Here is an 18,262-nt window from a genome sequence, read left to right as displayed (position 1 = left end):
CTAAAAAAAAGTCCTTTGATAGAAACCTGACCTAGTTCAAGTTGATACAATCATGGATTAGTCTTCCTGCTCTCCCTTGCTTCCAGCTTGTGTCCTGAAGAGATTGCATATATGAGATGTTAATGCCTTTATGTATCTGTGTTTATGCAAAATCATGTCTGTTTTCCATGCATCTCTGCAAGGGTGGAAAAGCTTTCCCACAAGCGTTTTGCTTATACAGCCCAAAGCCATGCTTGGTACTAGAGAGAGAAACTTAAAGGATCAGATCCATACCAGAATGCCTGAGAATGGCTACTGGTGATGTGTCCTCTTGCAATATTGGACATCTCTTAGCAATCCAGTGTGTTGCATTTCCTGAGCCGTTGTGTTAATGTAACACTTTATAATTAATTTTAAAATGAAGTGAAAACATGTGCACAATAGTTTATATATATGGACTTTTAATAGTATGTGTGCCATGTTAATCTTAACCCATGGCAAGTAGTTTTAACTCCACTGAAGCCAATAGAATTTCACTGCTTCAAAGGAGAACTGGATTTTACTTAAATGGATTAGAATGACTCTGAAAGTTCCTGCTTTTCAAAGTGCTTCAATTTTTTGGGTGCTCACTTTGAAATTTGTTAAAAGCACCTGATTTTCAGTGCGCTCCATAATTTCTTAAAATTTTGGTTTTGTGGTATCTTGAACAACCAAATATACCACGTTAATTATTGTGCCTGAGTTCTTCTAAATGCTGAAATAAGTATTAACCTTCTGATACCTGAGGGTTGTAAAATCGGCTCAATGGTTATTGAACTTTTCGTATAATGCTAAGAGTTTGTACTAAGTCCAGTAAGTTCTGCATGTTGACAGCTGTTCTGTTTGAATTTGTTCTTACACTCTTTCCTCTCTTTCTCTAGAGTTGGAGGTTGCCAAAAAGCAAGCAGAGATTGACAAGAAAGCTATAGATGATCTTGTGAGGGAGAAGGATACACTGAGCAAGGTGACCTTGCATTTGTAATACTGATAAACAAATTTGATGACTTGAGAGTGAAATGTCTATAGTTTAAATTCTGACAGAGAGACATAAATAATGAGTCAAACAATCAGATCCTTAAGCAGGTGCTTGTACTACTTCTATAGTGTGCACTGAAGTAGTTCTAATACTCATAAAATATTTCTAAGTTTTACTCCATCATGGAGTTAAACAAAAATGACGTTTTCATCTTGAAAACCCATTGTTTAATGTCTGAGAAGTTGATTATAACTGTACTTTACACTCTGTAGCATATCAAAGTTAATATTAATCTAGGCAAATTAAGTCTGTGGTAGCCAAAGAACAAACCCAAATGTTAGTGCACCATGTAACAGTTTAGCAGACTATGCTAATACTAATCTTTGCTTTTTCAGTCCATTTCTCTTGCTGATCATTTTCCAACAGCCCGAAGTTTTTTGTACTGCAAGATAGCATCTCATGGTATTGTCATTCCTGAAGTGTAATCTAGTAAAATTAATGCTAAAAGATTACTTTGGTTGAGATGCTTTTCTTGGTATGGAGTCTTGTGCCTTGACACAGATGAAGACTTCACAGATAGTAAATACTTGCTTTGAATTTGGGAAATTCCAAAGGAGGACTAGAAAGCTAGTTGTTTGGTTTTTTTTTAATGATATCTTGGGTTTTTTTGTGTAATCTCTGTGTATAAGTTCAAACCACGCTTGGTGAATTTGAAATTGCTGTTTAGTAAATGAGAAGGAAGTTATTTTATTGGCTACTGGCATGCTTTACAGTCTAAATGCCTTGATGTTGGCAAGGCTTTTTCAGTCATTAATTATACTGCTTGTAAACAATCCCATCCAATTTTTTTTCTGTAATGCAGATATTAGTGTTTTAACTTCAAATCAGAATAAGTACTACTTGGCAGCTCTGTGAGAGATTGCCTTTTCTTTCTAAAATCAGATTTGAGGCTCAAGTATTTCAATTGAGCAAATTAGATAGGAGATAATAGCATTAGGAAGTTCACAATCCACTTAGATAATAGCATATTTTTGCCACAGTGTTGCTTTTCTCAGCTCAAGAGTCATTATTTTGTGGTTTCTCCTGCAGAACTTGAACAAGGCCACCAATGCCATTCAGAAGCAGATAGATTTGGTCAAGCTTCATGAAAAGTCCAAGAAAAACTTAGAAGAAGAAATTCAAAATTATAAGAACGAAGCTCAGAAACAAAGGAAGATTATTTACCAGTTGGAGAAAGATAGAGATTGTTTCATCAGTGAAGCCAGTGATCTCAAACAGAAGGTAGAACACCTTTTTGTGCAAGTTGTTTTTTGCTCTTTTAACTTGTGAAGCTGTAAAGATCAGACATTTATTTGCCTATGTTCTGATGGGAGAAATCTTTGATAAGTGGTTTTCAGGCAGTTTACAAAGATTTCTTCTTTGAAGTGTGTTGTCCACTACTGTGTTTCAAGTCTCTCTGGGGAAACCTTAGCAATGACTACTTATTCTACGAGAAGCTTGGGGTATAGCTGTGTAGTTCTCCTATTCTTCAATCATCTGGGAAGTGAAAGTAGGGTGGGAGTTTGAACCAGAGCCTCTGGCTTCTCATAGCTCAGTTCTGCAACTGCAACTCTTGCATGCAGTTGGAAATTAATCTTTGATTGTTCTGTTTTGTCTGCAAAGGACCTTATTTTAATACTACTGACATCCTCAAATTCTGTTGAAGCTAGTGAGAGACTACAGTGATTAACATCTTTGTAAGAGATCAGCATTTTGTATGATTAATGCCAGTATGTGTAAAGCATCTGATTGTGTTCAATCTCATCTACAAAATGGATTTTCCAGTACCAACTACAGACAAACACTGCATAAAACTTGTGCTGTATTGTGTCCATTATTCTTTATGGCTTTAATCCTGAACTGTACACAGGAACATGGTTGTGACATATTCCATTAGCTGCTGAAGATCACACTGAAGAGCCCTCCAAGAAGATCATTGATTTACTGGGATTGGCTTTCAAGGTGTTTCAACTCGGAAGTTATTTTTTCACTTTAGAATTATCCTTTGCAGCTAAATGTGACCAGGGGCTTTAAAATTGTTGTTTGAATGATGCATGCTCCCATCTCTGGATTACCTTTTGTCATTACCTAGGAATAATATTCTGTGGAAGTGAGATACGTCTTCATTGCAAAGTTACATTTTGCATCTTTTCCTCGTAGTGCATTTCTGACAGAATACATATGAATTAAGAATGCTGTAAACTAGGGCCAGGGAGTAATTCATAACATTCAGAACTACAAGGCTTTTGCTTTCACTTTTGATTAAGATTACTCACAATATTTTGAGAGTTAAAGTGAAAAATGTTTGGTTTTCTTTTCTTCCTGTCACTTTGCGTGTAAATTTTCCATCATCTACAAGGCAGAGTAAATGGGTTGTGACACTTGAGCTGTTTGTATAACGATGCCTGTATTGTGACTTCAATTTTACAAAGGATTTCCATGCTTCTCTGGTTCAGTAAAGGGGCAATTCTTGATTCAACTTGCAGGTGAGGAGAGGCAGGAGTAGTTTTGACCATGGGATTTTGTGAGATGATGGTCATGTCCCTGCAGAGGTTCCCTACGTGAGAAGGATAACACAGGATAAAATACAAGGGTAGAAAGAGGAGGGAGTATCGTGGTTACCATTTTTCATAGGTAATATTTAGGTTCAGTGTTTGATGTATTCAGATGTGTAAATGGAGAAAATGTGGTAAAACTTACATAATACAGGAACCATTTCACCATAGGTCAACACTCTTGTATTTTACTACCAATCAATCTCTAAAAGATCCTGCTGTACTCCTTCTGAATTATGGAAGAGCTTGTAAAGAGCCAAGCCCATCTAAGTCCAAAGATTTCTTGGAAATCCTACAAAGGCTGACAGAGCCGTGCTCTCTCTAAAAGTTGCCTTGTTATTTACAGCAGGACTGAATTTGTAGTTGCAGAGCTGCTCTTTCAAAATCATTATTTACTGGGGAGTAACTGATGAACAGAGTTACATCCACAGGAATAAAATATTTTAATAGTGAGAATTTAGCTTAGTCTTGCTCTTCTAATTTTTGGCTGGCTGACTGGTCACTTGTACCATTTCAAGCCAGCATTACTTGCTGCATTACTTCTCAGTTAACCTGTACAAATATGAAAAAATCTGTTTGCTCTTTGTTGTGTAGCTTGGGTTCCTTAGCTACAAACATCAGTAGAATATTTCTGTTTTGGCTTGAAATACTTAGATTATGAAATCTTGGTTTTCCAGTGACAGATTTAGGCTTTTAGAAAGCAAGTAGTGAAGTAACTCTTTGAGTCCATCTGAAGCATAGGTATATCATTAAGACACAAGAAGGACTTCTCAGAGTTGTTGAACAAAGATAAGCAAATAAGGATAGTACCAGAGCTGAGTTGTTGAGTAGGTTCACTAAGCTGAACAGGTAACCAGCACCAAATGAATGAAGTAAGCAGGTGAAAATTCTGTGTACAGAAGGAGACTGTCAATTTTGAATTCTTTCTGCTTAGCTTTGGTTTCTCATTACCAAATCTGAAAGGTGTGTACAGTCAGCACAGTCATAATTGAAGATATTCTGTTGAGAAACATTGCATATATCTTTTCTGGATTTATGAGAGGGAATCATTTGAGTTTAGCTACTCTTGAAAAAGCAGAGTCAGCATCCTGACTATGAGCACCACATTGAGAAACTTAGTCCATGAGCTTATTGCACTTAGATTGCATCAAAACCAAGCAAAAGATTTACAGATAGAGTGACCTACTTTCAAATCTTGCTCCAGCCTCTGATTGCTGTGGTGCTAACTGAAAGCATGCCTTATTGATTTCTATTCCCTACTATTACTATTGACAAGTTGTTTTTAACAGAAAGGGAAAAGGCAAGAGTGGGTTATAAACTGAGGCTATGTTTTTGTATTGCACTGTAAGCAGTTCCTAGGATCCTCTGCAGTCAGCTTCAAATGTACTAGAATTGTATTCCTGTGCTGTAATAACATTTTCTATATTTAGCAATTCCCTATCTTCGGAGTGGATTGTGATAGAATAATCAATTAATTAAGCTCCTGCCCCATAGTTAGACCTAACAAGGCTTTACTGCTAAGCAAGGGACAACTTTGCCGACTGCAAACTTAGCAGTTATTGACTATCTGATGTAAACATTTTTATATGCTTCTGCATCAAATGTAAATCAGAGCTCAAATGGCTGCTTTCAAAACCAGTCTGGAGATCTGGCTATGCAGTGCTGTTGTAAGTGAACTTCTTTCCTGGATTTTGTCCGTAAGATTCCTCAGCTTTTTGCTTAATGCTTTGATCTTTTTCCTGGCTTTTAAGTATGGCATTCCTTTCTCCCTCAGGCAGGGAACCCCTCAAAAAAAATGATGTTCCTGACATGTACTCCTTAGTTTATTTTTATTTTTATCATCTCTTTCTATCAATGAAAGCATTGGATTCTATTTGACTAATACCTGTGCTCCTTGGTTTTCGTATTTGTACAGTAAGAGGAAGATTCTTATTCTGGAAAAAAAAAATTAAGAAGTGTAAATTAGGAAGCCCACCATAATGATTAGCAATTATGTGAATTTTTGCTCTTTCAGTATAGTAATTCTTACGTATTGTTATGTTGGCAACTATTTAATGAAGGTGTCTGTCACATTCTGTATTTTCATTCATTGATGCTTCATATGATCAGTTGTCAACAATCTGCTATGTTACTCTGTTCTCTTTAGTGAATCATTATTTATCCTCTTTAATGGGAAAAAGTAATTGTGATTACCTGAGATTCAAGTTTGGAATCTACAGTTTATGATCAGATATGTATTTTTATTTTTTTTTAAAGTTGAGGCTTTGGAAGTCAACTGGATTTCACAGTAGAGCTGTAAATGCAGGGCTTTTTTGAAAATGTTGTCTTTCTATCCATTTTATCATGCCAATGACCTCCAAAATCATGTTCCAAGTCTAGCTTTGCTTTGTAATAACCTAAGGTCATTCTTAATGAAAGCTGCTTATGTTGATTTTGTTGAGCCAGTTTAGTGGTGATACTTCCAGTAGATTGTTTTTAAGTTAAATATGTGTACATTTGTAAGTTTTAGTCTCGAAGGAAACAACCATGGTATCAGATTGAAATAAAATGTTCCTCTCTGTTAAGCAATCCAAAAAGGTTAAACTTTTACTTGGACAGAAGTGATTTTAGCTGTAGATTCAACTTCTTATCATGGAGATCTGGAGTTGTTGCTCTTGATTAAAATCATAAACTCAACCCATTTTAATAATCTTATGATTATTTAATCATATTCTTTTCCTTCTTTCTGCTTCAGGTCCTCCAGCACCTGAAAGATGTTGAAATACGAGAAGTGAAGATCTGTGATTATGAGAAGAAAATAGAAGAATCTGAGATTAAATTAAAACAGCAACAAAGCCACTGTGAAACTGTGAGAACAGAGAGGAACCTGTACAGTAAAAATCTGATTGTAGCAAAGGTAGAATAGTTTTCTCTTGTGTTTCCATCTTTGCTTATATTGTGTTTTGTTTTGTTTTGTTTTAATTTTCTGATCTACTTTTATTTTGTTAAAAGGAAAACTCACTGGCTTTAATTGCAGAAATGATTTCTGAATTCCTCTAGGAAAATGAATGTTTTAGATCCCTGCATGTTTATCTGGACAGTATGGATTTGGGCTGGAAATAGGAATTCACAGTCATTGTATGGTAATACTCCTACTTCAAACTGCGCACAAAATCACAATGTAATGGAAATACGGATTTATACAACACTATCAGAAAATAAATTTCTTTCTTTCCTTCTTGAATCCACTCAATCCAATCCCTTTAGAAGTTGCAGGGTCTGCTTGAGAGAAAGAGTTTAATGGGAATAAGATTGCTTCCTGATCTTTGTATGCACGTAAGCAGTAGTGTGAATTGTGCTTTAGAAAGCGGAGGGAACACTTTCTCAGCTGAAGGAGAATTTTCTGGCAGAAGTAAATGCTTCTACCTTGTCCCTTTCAGTGAGTGTCATTTTCCTCTTATAATGATTCCTTCCATTCATAACTTTGCCTTCAGGATCTCACTAATGATACTTGAGGAAGAGAACAGATCACCTCAGAATGCACTTTGTTATTCTGATGTAAAGATCTACAATACTATACTAGTCCTGCTGTGGTTGACAGAGCCTGGGACCTTGGATAGCTGTAGTTTATAGTATTGGTCATTTTGGAGTAATTCTTTTATAACATAATCATAGTAGATTACAATTTATGCTCTGATATGAATAGTTAGGTGTTTTGCTTGAGAAGCAGATGGGAACAAAATGTCCAAATACCTATCCTACTTGCTGTTTGATTTGATTAGGAATGAACTGTTGTATTAAGTGAGTGAAATGCTTTGCTTGTCCACTACCTGCCTCTTGTCATTAGAATACGTTCTAGAAGCAATGCTGCGGTTCTTGCTACTCCCAAACAATCCCTTAGGAAAAATAGTTATAAAAAAGAAAAAAATTGCAATTCAATGCTGATTTTTTTTTTTTAATATATATCCAGTATAAATTCTCTTACTTAGGAAGAACTGTTCAATCATATAAAGAAGCAATGAACTCATCAGTCTCTTCAGTGTTTGAGTGTTACATGGCAGCATAAATAATGCTGTTCAAGTTTCAAGTTATTAGAGGCTGTTATTTATACTTCAACTTAGTAAAGTAAAACTTTTCAGAAAGTACTTTTGTAAAGTAAAACAAATTTGCACAAACATGTTTAGGTAAAGCTCGATAAAGGTGTTTGTGGATTGCTTAACACAGAAAGGTCCCCACCTTACTGATGATCTCCATGCTGGCAGGCGTTCAGTATGATACAAATATATTTTGCGTTCATCTCTGAGGTTTCTTCTGTTGTTAGGAGCTCATTTGTTTACAGCAGTTGATTAGGAAACCTAATATTGCAAAATTGCAAAATAATTGTGTTGTCTTAGTGTTCATCAACTAGAGAAGTAGGAATGTATTTGGGTATATATCTGGGCAATAGATTTAAAATCTATCAATCCTTAGTTAAGAGACTTATGGGCTATTTAGCAAAACCTGCTTTTAACGTGACATGTGCAGGTAGATGAGCCTACTGGCGTATTATTACATCTACTTCCAATTAACTGAATTGTTTGTCTGGACCACCAAGTAAGTGTGGAGTCCATGTTTGCCTTTTTTTTTTTTTTTTTTTTGTAAGACCTGTCAGACTGGTAATCAGTACTTTCTCACTACTGTTTGCAGTGTCATGACTCAGGATCTTCCTTGACTATATCAAACATGTCATGAAAGAAAATGTTGCTCACTCGTCAATCCATGCATATGTGGACAGTGCTGAAAGAGCTCTAAACTTGATATAGTTCTGTATTGAAACAGAATGTATTAGTGTGGAAAATGCTACTCTGTCTTCTCTGTGAGGTGTTAACCCCCAGCAGAGGTCTAACAGCTCATAAAGCTACTTCTGCTAGATTCAGAAGAGCATGTCTGTCTATGCATTGAACTTACTAGCTTTGACTTTGTCTCACAACATGTACCATCAGTGCAGTCAGTCAATGAAACAGTTCCCTAGTGTTGTGTGGGCAGGCACCCTTGTGTTGAGTGGTCAGGGTGGCCTCATCTCTGCAGTGCTAGCAGGCGTGTGTTTTGAATCTAAAATTTAAGCCAAATATTCTCATATCAGGGAATTTTTCATCTCTGAGCACACTTTTTCTACTTGTGTTTGTGTAAACTAACAAAAAAGCAGAATGGAGATAAGTTATACTCACAGAGATGTTTTTATCTTGCTCATAGCTATATTCATTTTCCTAAAAAACTTGGTTCCAACTGTTTACAACATTATTGAAAAACACAGTGCTTAGAAGCATGGAAACAAATGGATAGAATCAAAATCTTATTAATTTCAATTGACTGCTAGTTCTTATTTTCTGTCTAGAACTTCAAATGAGATGGCTTATTATACTCATTATTAATGAACATTGTTGTTATCCATGGAGACCTTTTTCCAGCAACATCATGCTAGCGTAAACTAAAAAACATCATTTAATGAAACTGTTTTGTTCTGTTGTATTAAAAAGTAATGTCTTGTTGTATGTACAACACATCTCTCCAGTAATGTAGTTTCGTTTTCCAGTATCAAAATGGCCTGAACTCCTTCACAAAAAACTTACCATTTTTCGGTTCTATCTGTGATCACTTTCTGTCCTATTAGGATGAGATAACAGAAATGAAGAAGAGACTGAAAACTGTGACCCATCAGGGGGATCAACTGAAAGAGGAGATCACAAAGAAAGAAGAAGCTCTTGCGAAAGCACAGCTAGAACAACAGCAACTAGAGAGGGAAAAAGAATCATTGAAAGTAAGAGTCCTTACACAGACACACCTTATTACAAAGGGCAGCTCCCATGATTGTTGAGACTTCATTGTTTTCCTGGTCTGTGGGAGTTGTTTTGCTGTATTTTATAAAAATTGAAGCCAGTTAAAGTGTTTATTAGATCTGTTGGTTATACAAGTCTTCCACATATCTGACAAATTTAATCTCTGTGGTTATAGTTGGAAAGGTCCTAGACTGCCTTGAAACTTAAAATCTCTTGGTCACTCAGTGTTTTTAATACTAAGTTGCATAAGTGTGGATTTGGGTTAACCTGCTTGTTCTAAACTTTTATAATGGAGACCTTTTTAATTCAAGATTTCCTTTCTTTAAACTCTCTCTCTGTTGTTTTAAAGTGCAAACCCAATTAGGTTATTCTTCACAATCCTGATCTTGAAATCTGAGCTTGAAGTGCTGTTCCTCCTTCTCAGCCCTGACAGCATCCCTTTTTTTAGGTATACTATTAAATTTGTGATGAAACCTCAATACAATTTCTTGCTCTCTCAAAAGATGGAAGGAGTTTGTGTTCAAAACAACTTATTTTTCTCTTTACTAGGCACTAGAAAAAAAACAAACAAAACCACATCAAACAAACAACACCTGCAAAACCTCTACAATTTCCACAGTGTTTTCTTTTGATAGCTTATTGTTGTGCTGCAATGACTTCTTAGGTTTTCAGCCCCACTCAGCAACGCTGCAGTTGTGACAAGATGTCAATAAAGTTTCATAAAAAGGTGATGAATTGTTGTTTTTTTTTTTGTATCTGCTGCCTCAGTGTTGCTCTATCAGTGATGGAGGAGTCAACTAGTGCCTCATTTCCCATGTGCAGCTTTCTGCCTTAACTAGTTGCCAATTCTGTCTCATCACCTCAGAATTGTCTGCCATTCGTTTGACAAACATATGATTGCTACATGGTTTACCCCTCAATTATTCACCAGCAAGTGTGTCCATGGACTGACATTACATCAGTGGGTAGCTTTAGGGCTTTGTGGTCTACTACCTGAACATCTCTGCTGAATACTAAAGCAGAGGAGGATTCAAAGAGGAAGATGACTGACACTGGCACAAAAAAACCCAATTATTTGTGTAGCAAGCCAACTTCAATTTGTCCTGCTTGCACTGATGTGAAGGAAGCAAGCTGTTCCCAGGAAATCAGTTTAAAGAATGTGCTAAAGCATGGAGGAGTGAGATTCATAGGAATGAGATTATGGAGACATTGGAGTTATGCTTAGCTCTGCAGTCAGAAAGGTCTTAAAGATGTGTGATCATGGCAAATGAATCATGGGATGCCTGATCCAAGCTCCATTAAAACCAGTACAATGCCATCTTTTGGTTTCATTTGACTGTTTGAAAATATATATTTAAAAGCTATAAGAAGTATGGCTGTCCAGGTTTGAGATGCTGTCAAGATCTTCTGTCCTTTTGTTTTTTTAGCATTTTCTAGAAATCTGAATGTGAAACTTTTTACTGTTAGTGTTATTTCAGCATTCTCTGTCCAGTCCATTTTGCGTTTTCTATAAATCTGTATTTTTCTCCCATCTTTAAAGCAAATACAAAAAACCCCATCACTTCCTGCAGTACTTCAGAACCTAAGCAGGAGTTTGGTTTGAGTTCAGTTTGAGAAGTTGGCATATAAATGTCCCATATGAATTCTTCCTTCTTGCTGACTGTCCTTCAATTTTTTGTAGACTCTCTGAACCACCCTTAAATGAGAAACGCTCGTTTAGAACAGTTTCAATCCTGACACTTTTTCTGTCATTTCTTTTTCTCTGTACATAGATCCTGATATTGTGATCTTCAATATATTTAATCTCAGTGAAAGTCCTGTTACTTTGTGGGTCACGTGTGTGGCTTAAAGTATTTATGTTCTTCGCTGTATAAGGTTGTTGAGATCTACTTTAACTTTGTACGTTTCAGGGAGATTTGTTTACATAATGTTTGCTGCCAACATCTGCTGCCACTCCTTATTTACAGTTCGTAATTTTTGTGACATAAGGAGAACACAGAATTTTGATATATTAAAAAAGTATTATCCAGCAATGTGTAATGCGTGTGTAGTTTGACATCTGTAGACAGCTTTTGCACACTCTTGATCACATTTCTATATGAAGTGGCTTGCGTTTTTCTTCAGCTGATGGATTCTAATAAACATCCAACACTGAGTAAGAGAGATATGAAAGTTGCATTTATAGGAATATGAAAATTTTATTAAAGTAAGAATTGAACATGTTATTTTATTATGATGATGGAACTGTATTTTTCTGTCTTAAATCAATAGTTTTAGGTGCAGCCTTCATCACAGCCTCATTCTTTCAGCACTCAACAATGCTGTTTCTGAAAAGGCTTCATGAACGTTATCCTTTATAAGGGTTGGAGTTGTGAAAGTGTCTTCTAGTCAAGGCTTGAAAGTTTTCACATCTGTGAAAACAAACTAGTCACCTAGTTTTACTTTGCCCATAGCTAATTTCCTACTGCTAAAAATGTCTAATAATCCAAGATGACTTCAGTGTTTTTTTTTTCTATTTATGTCTTGAATTACATTCATCACAGCAGCATAGAATTACTGGGTGGTTTCCAAGATTTGTGTTAGTGGCACACGATCACTGTAACAATGCACTGCTTAAATTTTGCTCAAGGGCAGTCCTTCCTTTTCCAGTCTTCTACACTTCCACTAAAAATGCTCACACTCTTTAATTTTGCTCTTTTGTGTCTAGTTGCCCTGCTCTCCATATATTCTTTTATTCCAGTCTGAAGCGTATCTTGACTAAATAATGATTTGTACAGTGTAGATCACTGTCCTTTCTAGCAAGATGAGTTATCTTTTCTCACAACCCACCCTTGCTTTGAACTTGTCTGCTAGATTTTTTTCAACAAAGTAGCTACTCAATTGAAAAAACCCTCCAAATATCACCTTTAAAAAAAATACTAAATGAGACTCCTGAATTATGACTTGAACCATTATTGTAGATAATTCTTCTAAATTTCTGTTGTGTGTAACATTATAAAAATACTGTTTGCAATATTTATTTATGGGTCTTCATCTTGTTTGTCTTAGAGATTTATTCTTAAAACTAACAAAATATGCCCTTGTTAGGAAATGAAATGAATGTATGAAATAGTATTCCTAATTTATAATCCCAGATATATAATGAGAAGTTGTTACTAAGCATGCCTGACCTACATTATTTGACTCCACTAGGCTGAATTACTTAAGATGAAAAAACAAGCTCTGGAGACCAAGAACTTTATAGAAAATCAGGAGGCAGAAGAGAGAAAACTCCTGAAAATTATTGCTGAGGCTGATGCTGAGAGGCTGAAGCAGAAGAAGGAATATGACCAGGTAGGAATCTCAGATTTGGCTTTTCCAACACACTGCATTCTGTTCCCTCAGTTCAATGCATTTTTAAGTTCAAGATCCTCAGCTACTGCAAAAATGGTACTTCTAAAGCTTCGTAGCGCTATTGAAATAAACATTCTAAGGTACTGAAGTGAGTGGAATGATGTCGTTTACATATTATTCAGGAGACTGAACTCTAATAGGAGAAGCTGCTAAGCCATTGCTATTGTTTTTTTCATTAATAACAGTGAAACTTAATGCATGTGATTTTCACTGATGGAAATGTAATAATGATGCTTTGAAGCTGTGCTGAGGAACTGTAACTGAGATTATTGCTTTGACCTGCATCCTTAGGTTATTAATGAGAGAGATGTCCTTGGGTCCCAGCTTGTTCGGCGCAATGATGAGGTGGCTCTTCTCTACGAAAAGATCAAAATCCAGCAATCCATCTTAAACAAGGGTGAGACTCAGTACAGGCAGAGAATGGAAGACCTTCGGCTTCTCAAGCTGGAGATCAGAAAGCTTCGTCGTGAGAAGGGAATACTTGGTAAAACTGTGGCTAATGTAGAGGAACTCAGGTAGAAAATCTGATTAATACATTTTTGTAGCAACTGCATGCAGGATTCTGTATTTGAGATAGAATTATTTTCATATGTGATAAAGATTTGTATCAACAAACATTATACCTTGGAGAAGAGGATTATTTGCTTTGACCTTACACACACTGGATTAAGTTCACAAAGGAGCTAATCAGTGAAAAATTGAAATATAAAATGAATAAAAGAGAGGAAAAAAACATCTTGTCCTAAGCTGAAGTAGTTTCCAAATTTCACCTTGTACTGTGAGTTACTGCCTGCAGAGTAAACTTGACAGAGAGCAGCAAAGATGATGTTCGTAGTTCAGTGAGCTACTTAGTGGTACCTAGGGCCCAAATTAGTGGAACTGCTTTTTATTAGGCAATCTGCAGAGGATGGGGAGCAATTGACATATTTATAACAAACTCCTACTCGTTTTCAGAGCTTTTTATTTCCAGATTTATATGTAGACTTGCTCTGAGAGAAAGATTTAGTTAAATTTTCATTGAAGGTTGTGTTTCTTTAAAACGAAATTTTAATGGCCCTGGTCTGATTTATTTCCTCCTACTCTGGCTTAATACTTCCCTTCTTTTTTTTAACCCTCCCAAGCTTAAGGTATATTCTTTGCTGACATGAAGCTATTGTGATTTTTCTGTAGAATCAGACTTGGTTTGTAAGAAGCAGCAGGCATGTTGTCAGCAGAAAACCACTGTGCTGCTCTATATAGATATTACACTTTTGAGTGAGACATTTCGGTTAACTATATGAGTATAATTCCTTGGCCTTCACTGGAACAAATTTACTTTAGTCTGTGGTCAGTCCATTGACTCCCGTGAAATTATGCTAGTTTGATTTGGTGTAAGATAAAAAAGAACTGGGCACAAAACGCTAGCAACTGCAGTTTTCATTGACTGACTGCAGACAGGAATAGGATTTGAATTCTTTGCCCAAATGCATTCAACCAAAAGCCTGTTACTGCATTGAAACTCAGTGAAGGCATTGAGGTATAGTGCTATACATGCCATGATGGGTGGATCAATTCTTGCTAACTACAGCAGCAATCGCATACTTTAATGAAGTCCAAAACTATCATGAAAGCTGTCTGTTGAAAGAGTCCATTTATCAGCTGTGCTGCTAATTAGCTTTCTTGATTTGCCAATTGGAGATGTTCTTTTTTTCCTTTTCCATTACCTTGTCCAACCTTGCAGTTGTTGTTTTTTTTTTTTTTTCTTTAAAAAAAAAAAGGCCCTTTTTTGTCTAGCGAGCTAAATTCAATGCTGAGGTTGGCAGGGAAAGGTTCAGTGGAGCAGGCATATGGTGATTCTCCACTTCCTTTCCTCTTCAAGTACTTACAGGATCTGCCCACCAAAACAATAATGGTTGGATCCTTGCAGAGTGTACCTTTTTGTTTCCTGCTTCTTCACTCCTTGACCCCAGCATATGAATCTTAGTTGTCAAAGCGTCTTTGGACCATTCAATTAATTTTAAATTCAGCAACAAATAGTGTCTGGAGTCCCTTGAGGAGAGGAAGTAAGAGTAAAAGAAATCAATGTTGGTTTCTCCACAGAACGGTGTTCTTCATAATTAGGTCCTGCAATGTGTTTTGTTTACAGGATTGTGGGAGCCATGTTGTTTTAAAACCTTCTTCCAAACACAAACCCTCAGATTCAATACAGAGGCAATTCCATAACTCTGATTTGTAGGTTACTGCAGGTGAATTAACTGGGCTTAATGTACACAGAAAAAATTGAGTTGTGAACAAGGTTTCCTGAGAACTGATGAAAAGTCCCATTTTTGAATCATTCTTATTGAAGTGAATGAAGAGGTCTACCTGTGTTATCCTATAGGAACTTCTATACAGTGTTCTTAGTCAACTATTAATTTCAAGAGTCACTTTGCAAGTGTTGTAATGTGTGGAAGAATGGTTTCTTCATGTTCATATTAATGCCTTGGATAGATTGGTTTGGTTTCATTGTGGAGTTTTTTGTTTCTTTTTTTTCTTTTTTGTTTTATTCTGGTCTTAAGACAGGAGGTTCATCACATGCGGAAGGAGCTAATAAGAGAACAGACTCGGTGCAAAGTTTTGGAAGAAGAACTGGAGAATCCCTTGAATGTTCACAGATGGAGAAAACTCGAGGTAGTGTCTCAGTATTGAGTTCCTAAAGCCCGTATTTCCAAATCAGTGACACAGCACAAAGCCTATTTACTTTACTGTTATGCAAATTATATGGAAGGGCAGTCAGACTGAAATTTCCATGGTACCAAAGGAATAGTTAACTGCTGAATGGCTTCCTTGCACAATGCAATCAGTGTTATTTTTGTGTCATTTTCTCAATGAAAAATTGCAGAGGGAATTGTAAAGAGCCAGTAGAATGCTAAAGCGAGTATGAATGCATAAGGTGAATTTAGAAGGAGGTGGTTCCCTCACATAGGTGAAGCAAAAAAGGTGATGGGGAAAGGTATAATCCTGCTCCTACCAATTAGATTTAAATGTGAAGAAAGAATTAGTAAGGCTAATAGGACCTGTGGACTAGGAAACAGTCAGACCTGAAGTCACATGTCACATTTTTCACCAAATCTGTGAAAAAAGAAAAAGTACACATAAGCATTGGTGGGCTTCCAAAGGTAGTCATTCTGGGTAATGTGAGGTCAGCTGTTACGTACACAGCAAATCTAGCTTTTTGCACTACTTGAACCTACCAGATGAAGTGGAAAAATAATAAATCTGTCAAGCATAGACCAAATACATGAGCATCAGTTGGCATCACTGCATATTTTCAAAGTAAGCGAGAGCCAGCTGAGATTTTTTTGGTTGCGTGGATCTCCTATCTGATGCCAGCCTGAGAAGCTTAGCTGCTCTAGTAATGAGTGTTAACACGTTAGTCCTTCCAGAAGTAGAGTTGAATGTGTTTACTAAAGTAGTAGTTAATTTCTGTCCTTTCCATGCTGAGCTTAAAGTTTGAGTGGTATGACTAGCCCTTCTCACAGAAGGGAGATAAAGCAAAGGATGCTGTCCTCAAGGACATTTAGGCGCAGTCTCTAGTAATGCCTTATAACAAAGGCAAGTCAGGCTGATGGAAACATCCTGTGTTGAGAGAATGAATTTATGAAGAATGATAATGGGTAATGATTTCTTTCCATTCTAGGTCAGTGGTTTGTATTTGAAACACAGAAAAACTGCCAGATGGCTGAATTCATATGAAATAATCCTGATGGGGTTTTGGTTCAATTCCTAAAGAACAAACACCCTCACATCACTACTGTTGTCACAAATTGGCACCATGTTTGGGCAGTGCTATGGAACAATCACAGTCTAAGTAGTTCATGGGGCCTAAATTACTTTTTAGCCTGGTTTCTCAGTAAATGATGCATTGTGAGTACTGTATGTGTATCTGTGTTAGTGTGTCTCAGTTACACTTGAATTGATTAGTTGATTGAGGTAAAATCTGATAAAGGGTAAAGAGCCATGAGATATCAAGGTTCTCATAGATTCAAGCAAATAAGCAGAGAATGTCTTCACTGAGGTATTTGCTGTGTTCAGTCCTTATGATCCACCACAGAAACCACATGGGAGAGGAAAAACCAAGTGAGAAGGAAGTGTTGTGCATAACCAGATTTCTTTTGTTCAAGCAAAAAAATTTCCCTCTCCTAAAATATCACTTGTTGCTGTTTGAGGTTTTTAAAACAGTGGGAAGTGCATGTACTGCTGTCTATATATTAGGAGACAATTTCAGTTTCTGCTAAAACGCTGACACTAACTGCCTTTTTCTTCTTTGTCACGTGGTTCTGCCAGTCTGTTGGTTTGGGGGTTCCTTTCTGAAGGACTCCTACTTATAGTAGATGTTTTGATAGGTATTCAGATGTGTAGTAGTGCTAAACATGAGCATATTCTGATTGTTCTTCAAAAGGGCTGACAACAGCAGGACCAGGGGAAATGGATGCAAGTTGAAGGAGGGAAGATTGAGGTTGGATGTTAGGGGGAAGTTCTATACAAGGAGAGCGGTTGGGCCCTGGAACGGGCTGCCCAGGGAGGCTGTGGATGCCCCGTCCTTGGATGTGTTCAAGGGCAGGTTGGACGGGGTCCTGGGCAACCTGATCTGAATGTGTGTGTTTGGTGGCCCTGCTGGGCAGGGGGGTTGGAACTACGTGATCCTTGAGGTCCCTTCCAACCCGGGTGATTCTGTGATTCTGTGATTCTGTGAAGCAGAAATTTCAGGCTCAGAACTGCTTGAATACTTGCCCTGGGAAACAACTAATACAGTTTCTCCTTCCTCTCTGCATTTAACTTCATGTTTGTTACTTTTTGACGCTTAGATTTTGTATTTTTAATTTGCAAGCAAGAAACACAAATTATAATAGAATTTTTGAGACTACTTTGCTTTTGTCTAGGCCAGTGACCCAAGTACCTATGAACTGATCCAGAAAATACAGAGGCTACAGAAGCAGCTTATCAGCAAGACAGGTGAAGTGATAGAAAAAGAACTGCTCCTACAGGTACTGCAGCATTGGTAGATTGCTGTATTTTGTTATTATATTTGACTTACTCTGCATTCTCTGTCTTCTCAGACGTGTTTCCAGAATGTTTCCTAGATGCATCTTTGAATTACTTTTTCATGCTCCTTAGATAGCTTTAGATGGCAGCACTGACACACTAGAAGAGAACAAATAGCATCTGATCAGTTAATTTTTATGTTCTGGTTTCTGATACCTGGATAACTCTGGAACATAAAATTAAAGGTTTGCCTTAGTGTATTCATGTTTTAGATTAACCTTCAAGTCAGTATTATATTTTTGGCATGGCATTTTTTTCATTTCAACCACGTCTACTTTGACCAGGACATGAAGGAAAATCTGTTTGATTCCATTTGTGCTTGGGTTGGCTTTTGACAGAAAGAGTTCAACGGAGTTTGTGTGAATTAGAATCATGAAATCACAGAATCAGAAAAGACTCTTTAGATCATCAAACCCATCTAA

The 18,262-nt window shown here is 36.8% G+C and overlaps 1 protein-coding gene across 1 annotated transcript in view; it reads left to right on the top strand.

The window, feature by feature from the left end:
• The window catches only part of CFAP58 (cilia and flagella associated protein 58), a 63,868-nt gene that overhangs the window by 23,210 nt on the left and 22,396 nt on the right, over positions 1-18,262 (top strand). The window contains exons 8-15 of the mRNA XM_042818207.1: positions 900-982; positions 2,084-2,275; positions 6,323-6,484; positions 9,218-9,364; positions 12,576-12,716; positions 13,068-13,291; positions 15,314-15,425; positions 17,678-17,782. Of these exons, the coding sequence (XP_042674141.1) occupies positions 900-982; positions 2,084-2,275; positions 6,323-6,484; positions 9,218-9,364; positions 12,576-12,716; positions 13,068-13,291; positions 15,314-15,425; positions 17,678-17,782 (1,166 nt within the window). The remainder of the gene's footprint in view (positions 1-899; positions 983-2,083; positions 2,276-6,322; positions 6,485-9,217; positions 9,365-12,575; positions 12,717-13,067; positions 13,292-15,313; positions 15,426-17,677; positions 17,783-18,262) is intronic.

Source organism: Centrocercus urophasianus, unplaced genomic scaffold, assembly GCF_019232065.1.
Source record: "Centrocercus urophasianus isolate 14NV4802_14NV808 unplaced genomic scaffold, USGS_Curo_1.0 seq_17, whole genome shotgun sequence".
NCBI lineage: Eukaryota > Metazoa > Chordata > Aves > Galliformes > Phasianidae > Centrocercus > Centrocercus urophasianus.
The sequence above is the reverse complement of the archived record's forward strand: the minus strand, read 5'-3'. Positions and strand labels throughout refer to the sequence as shown.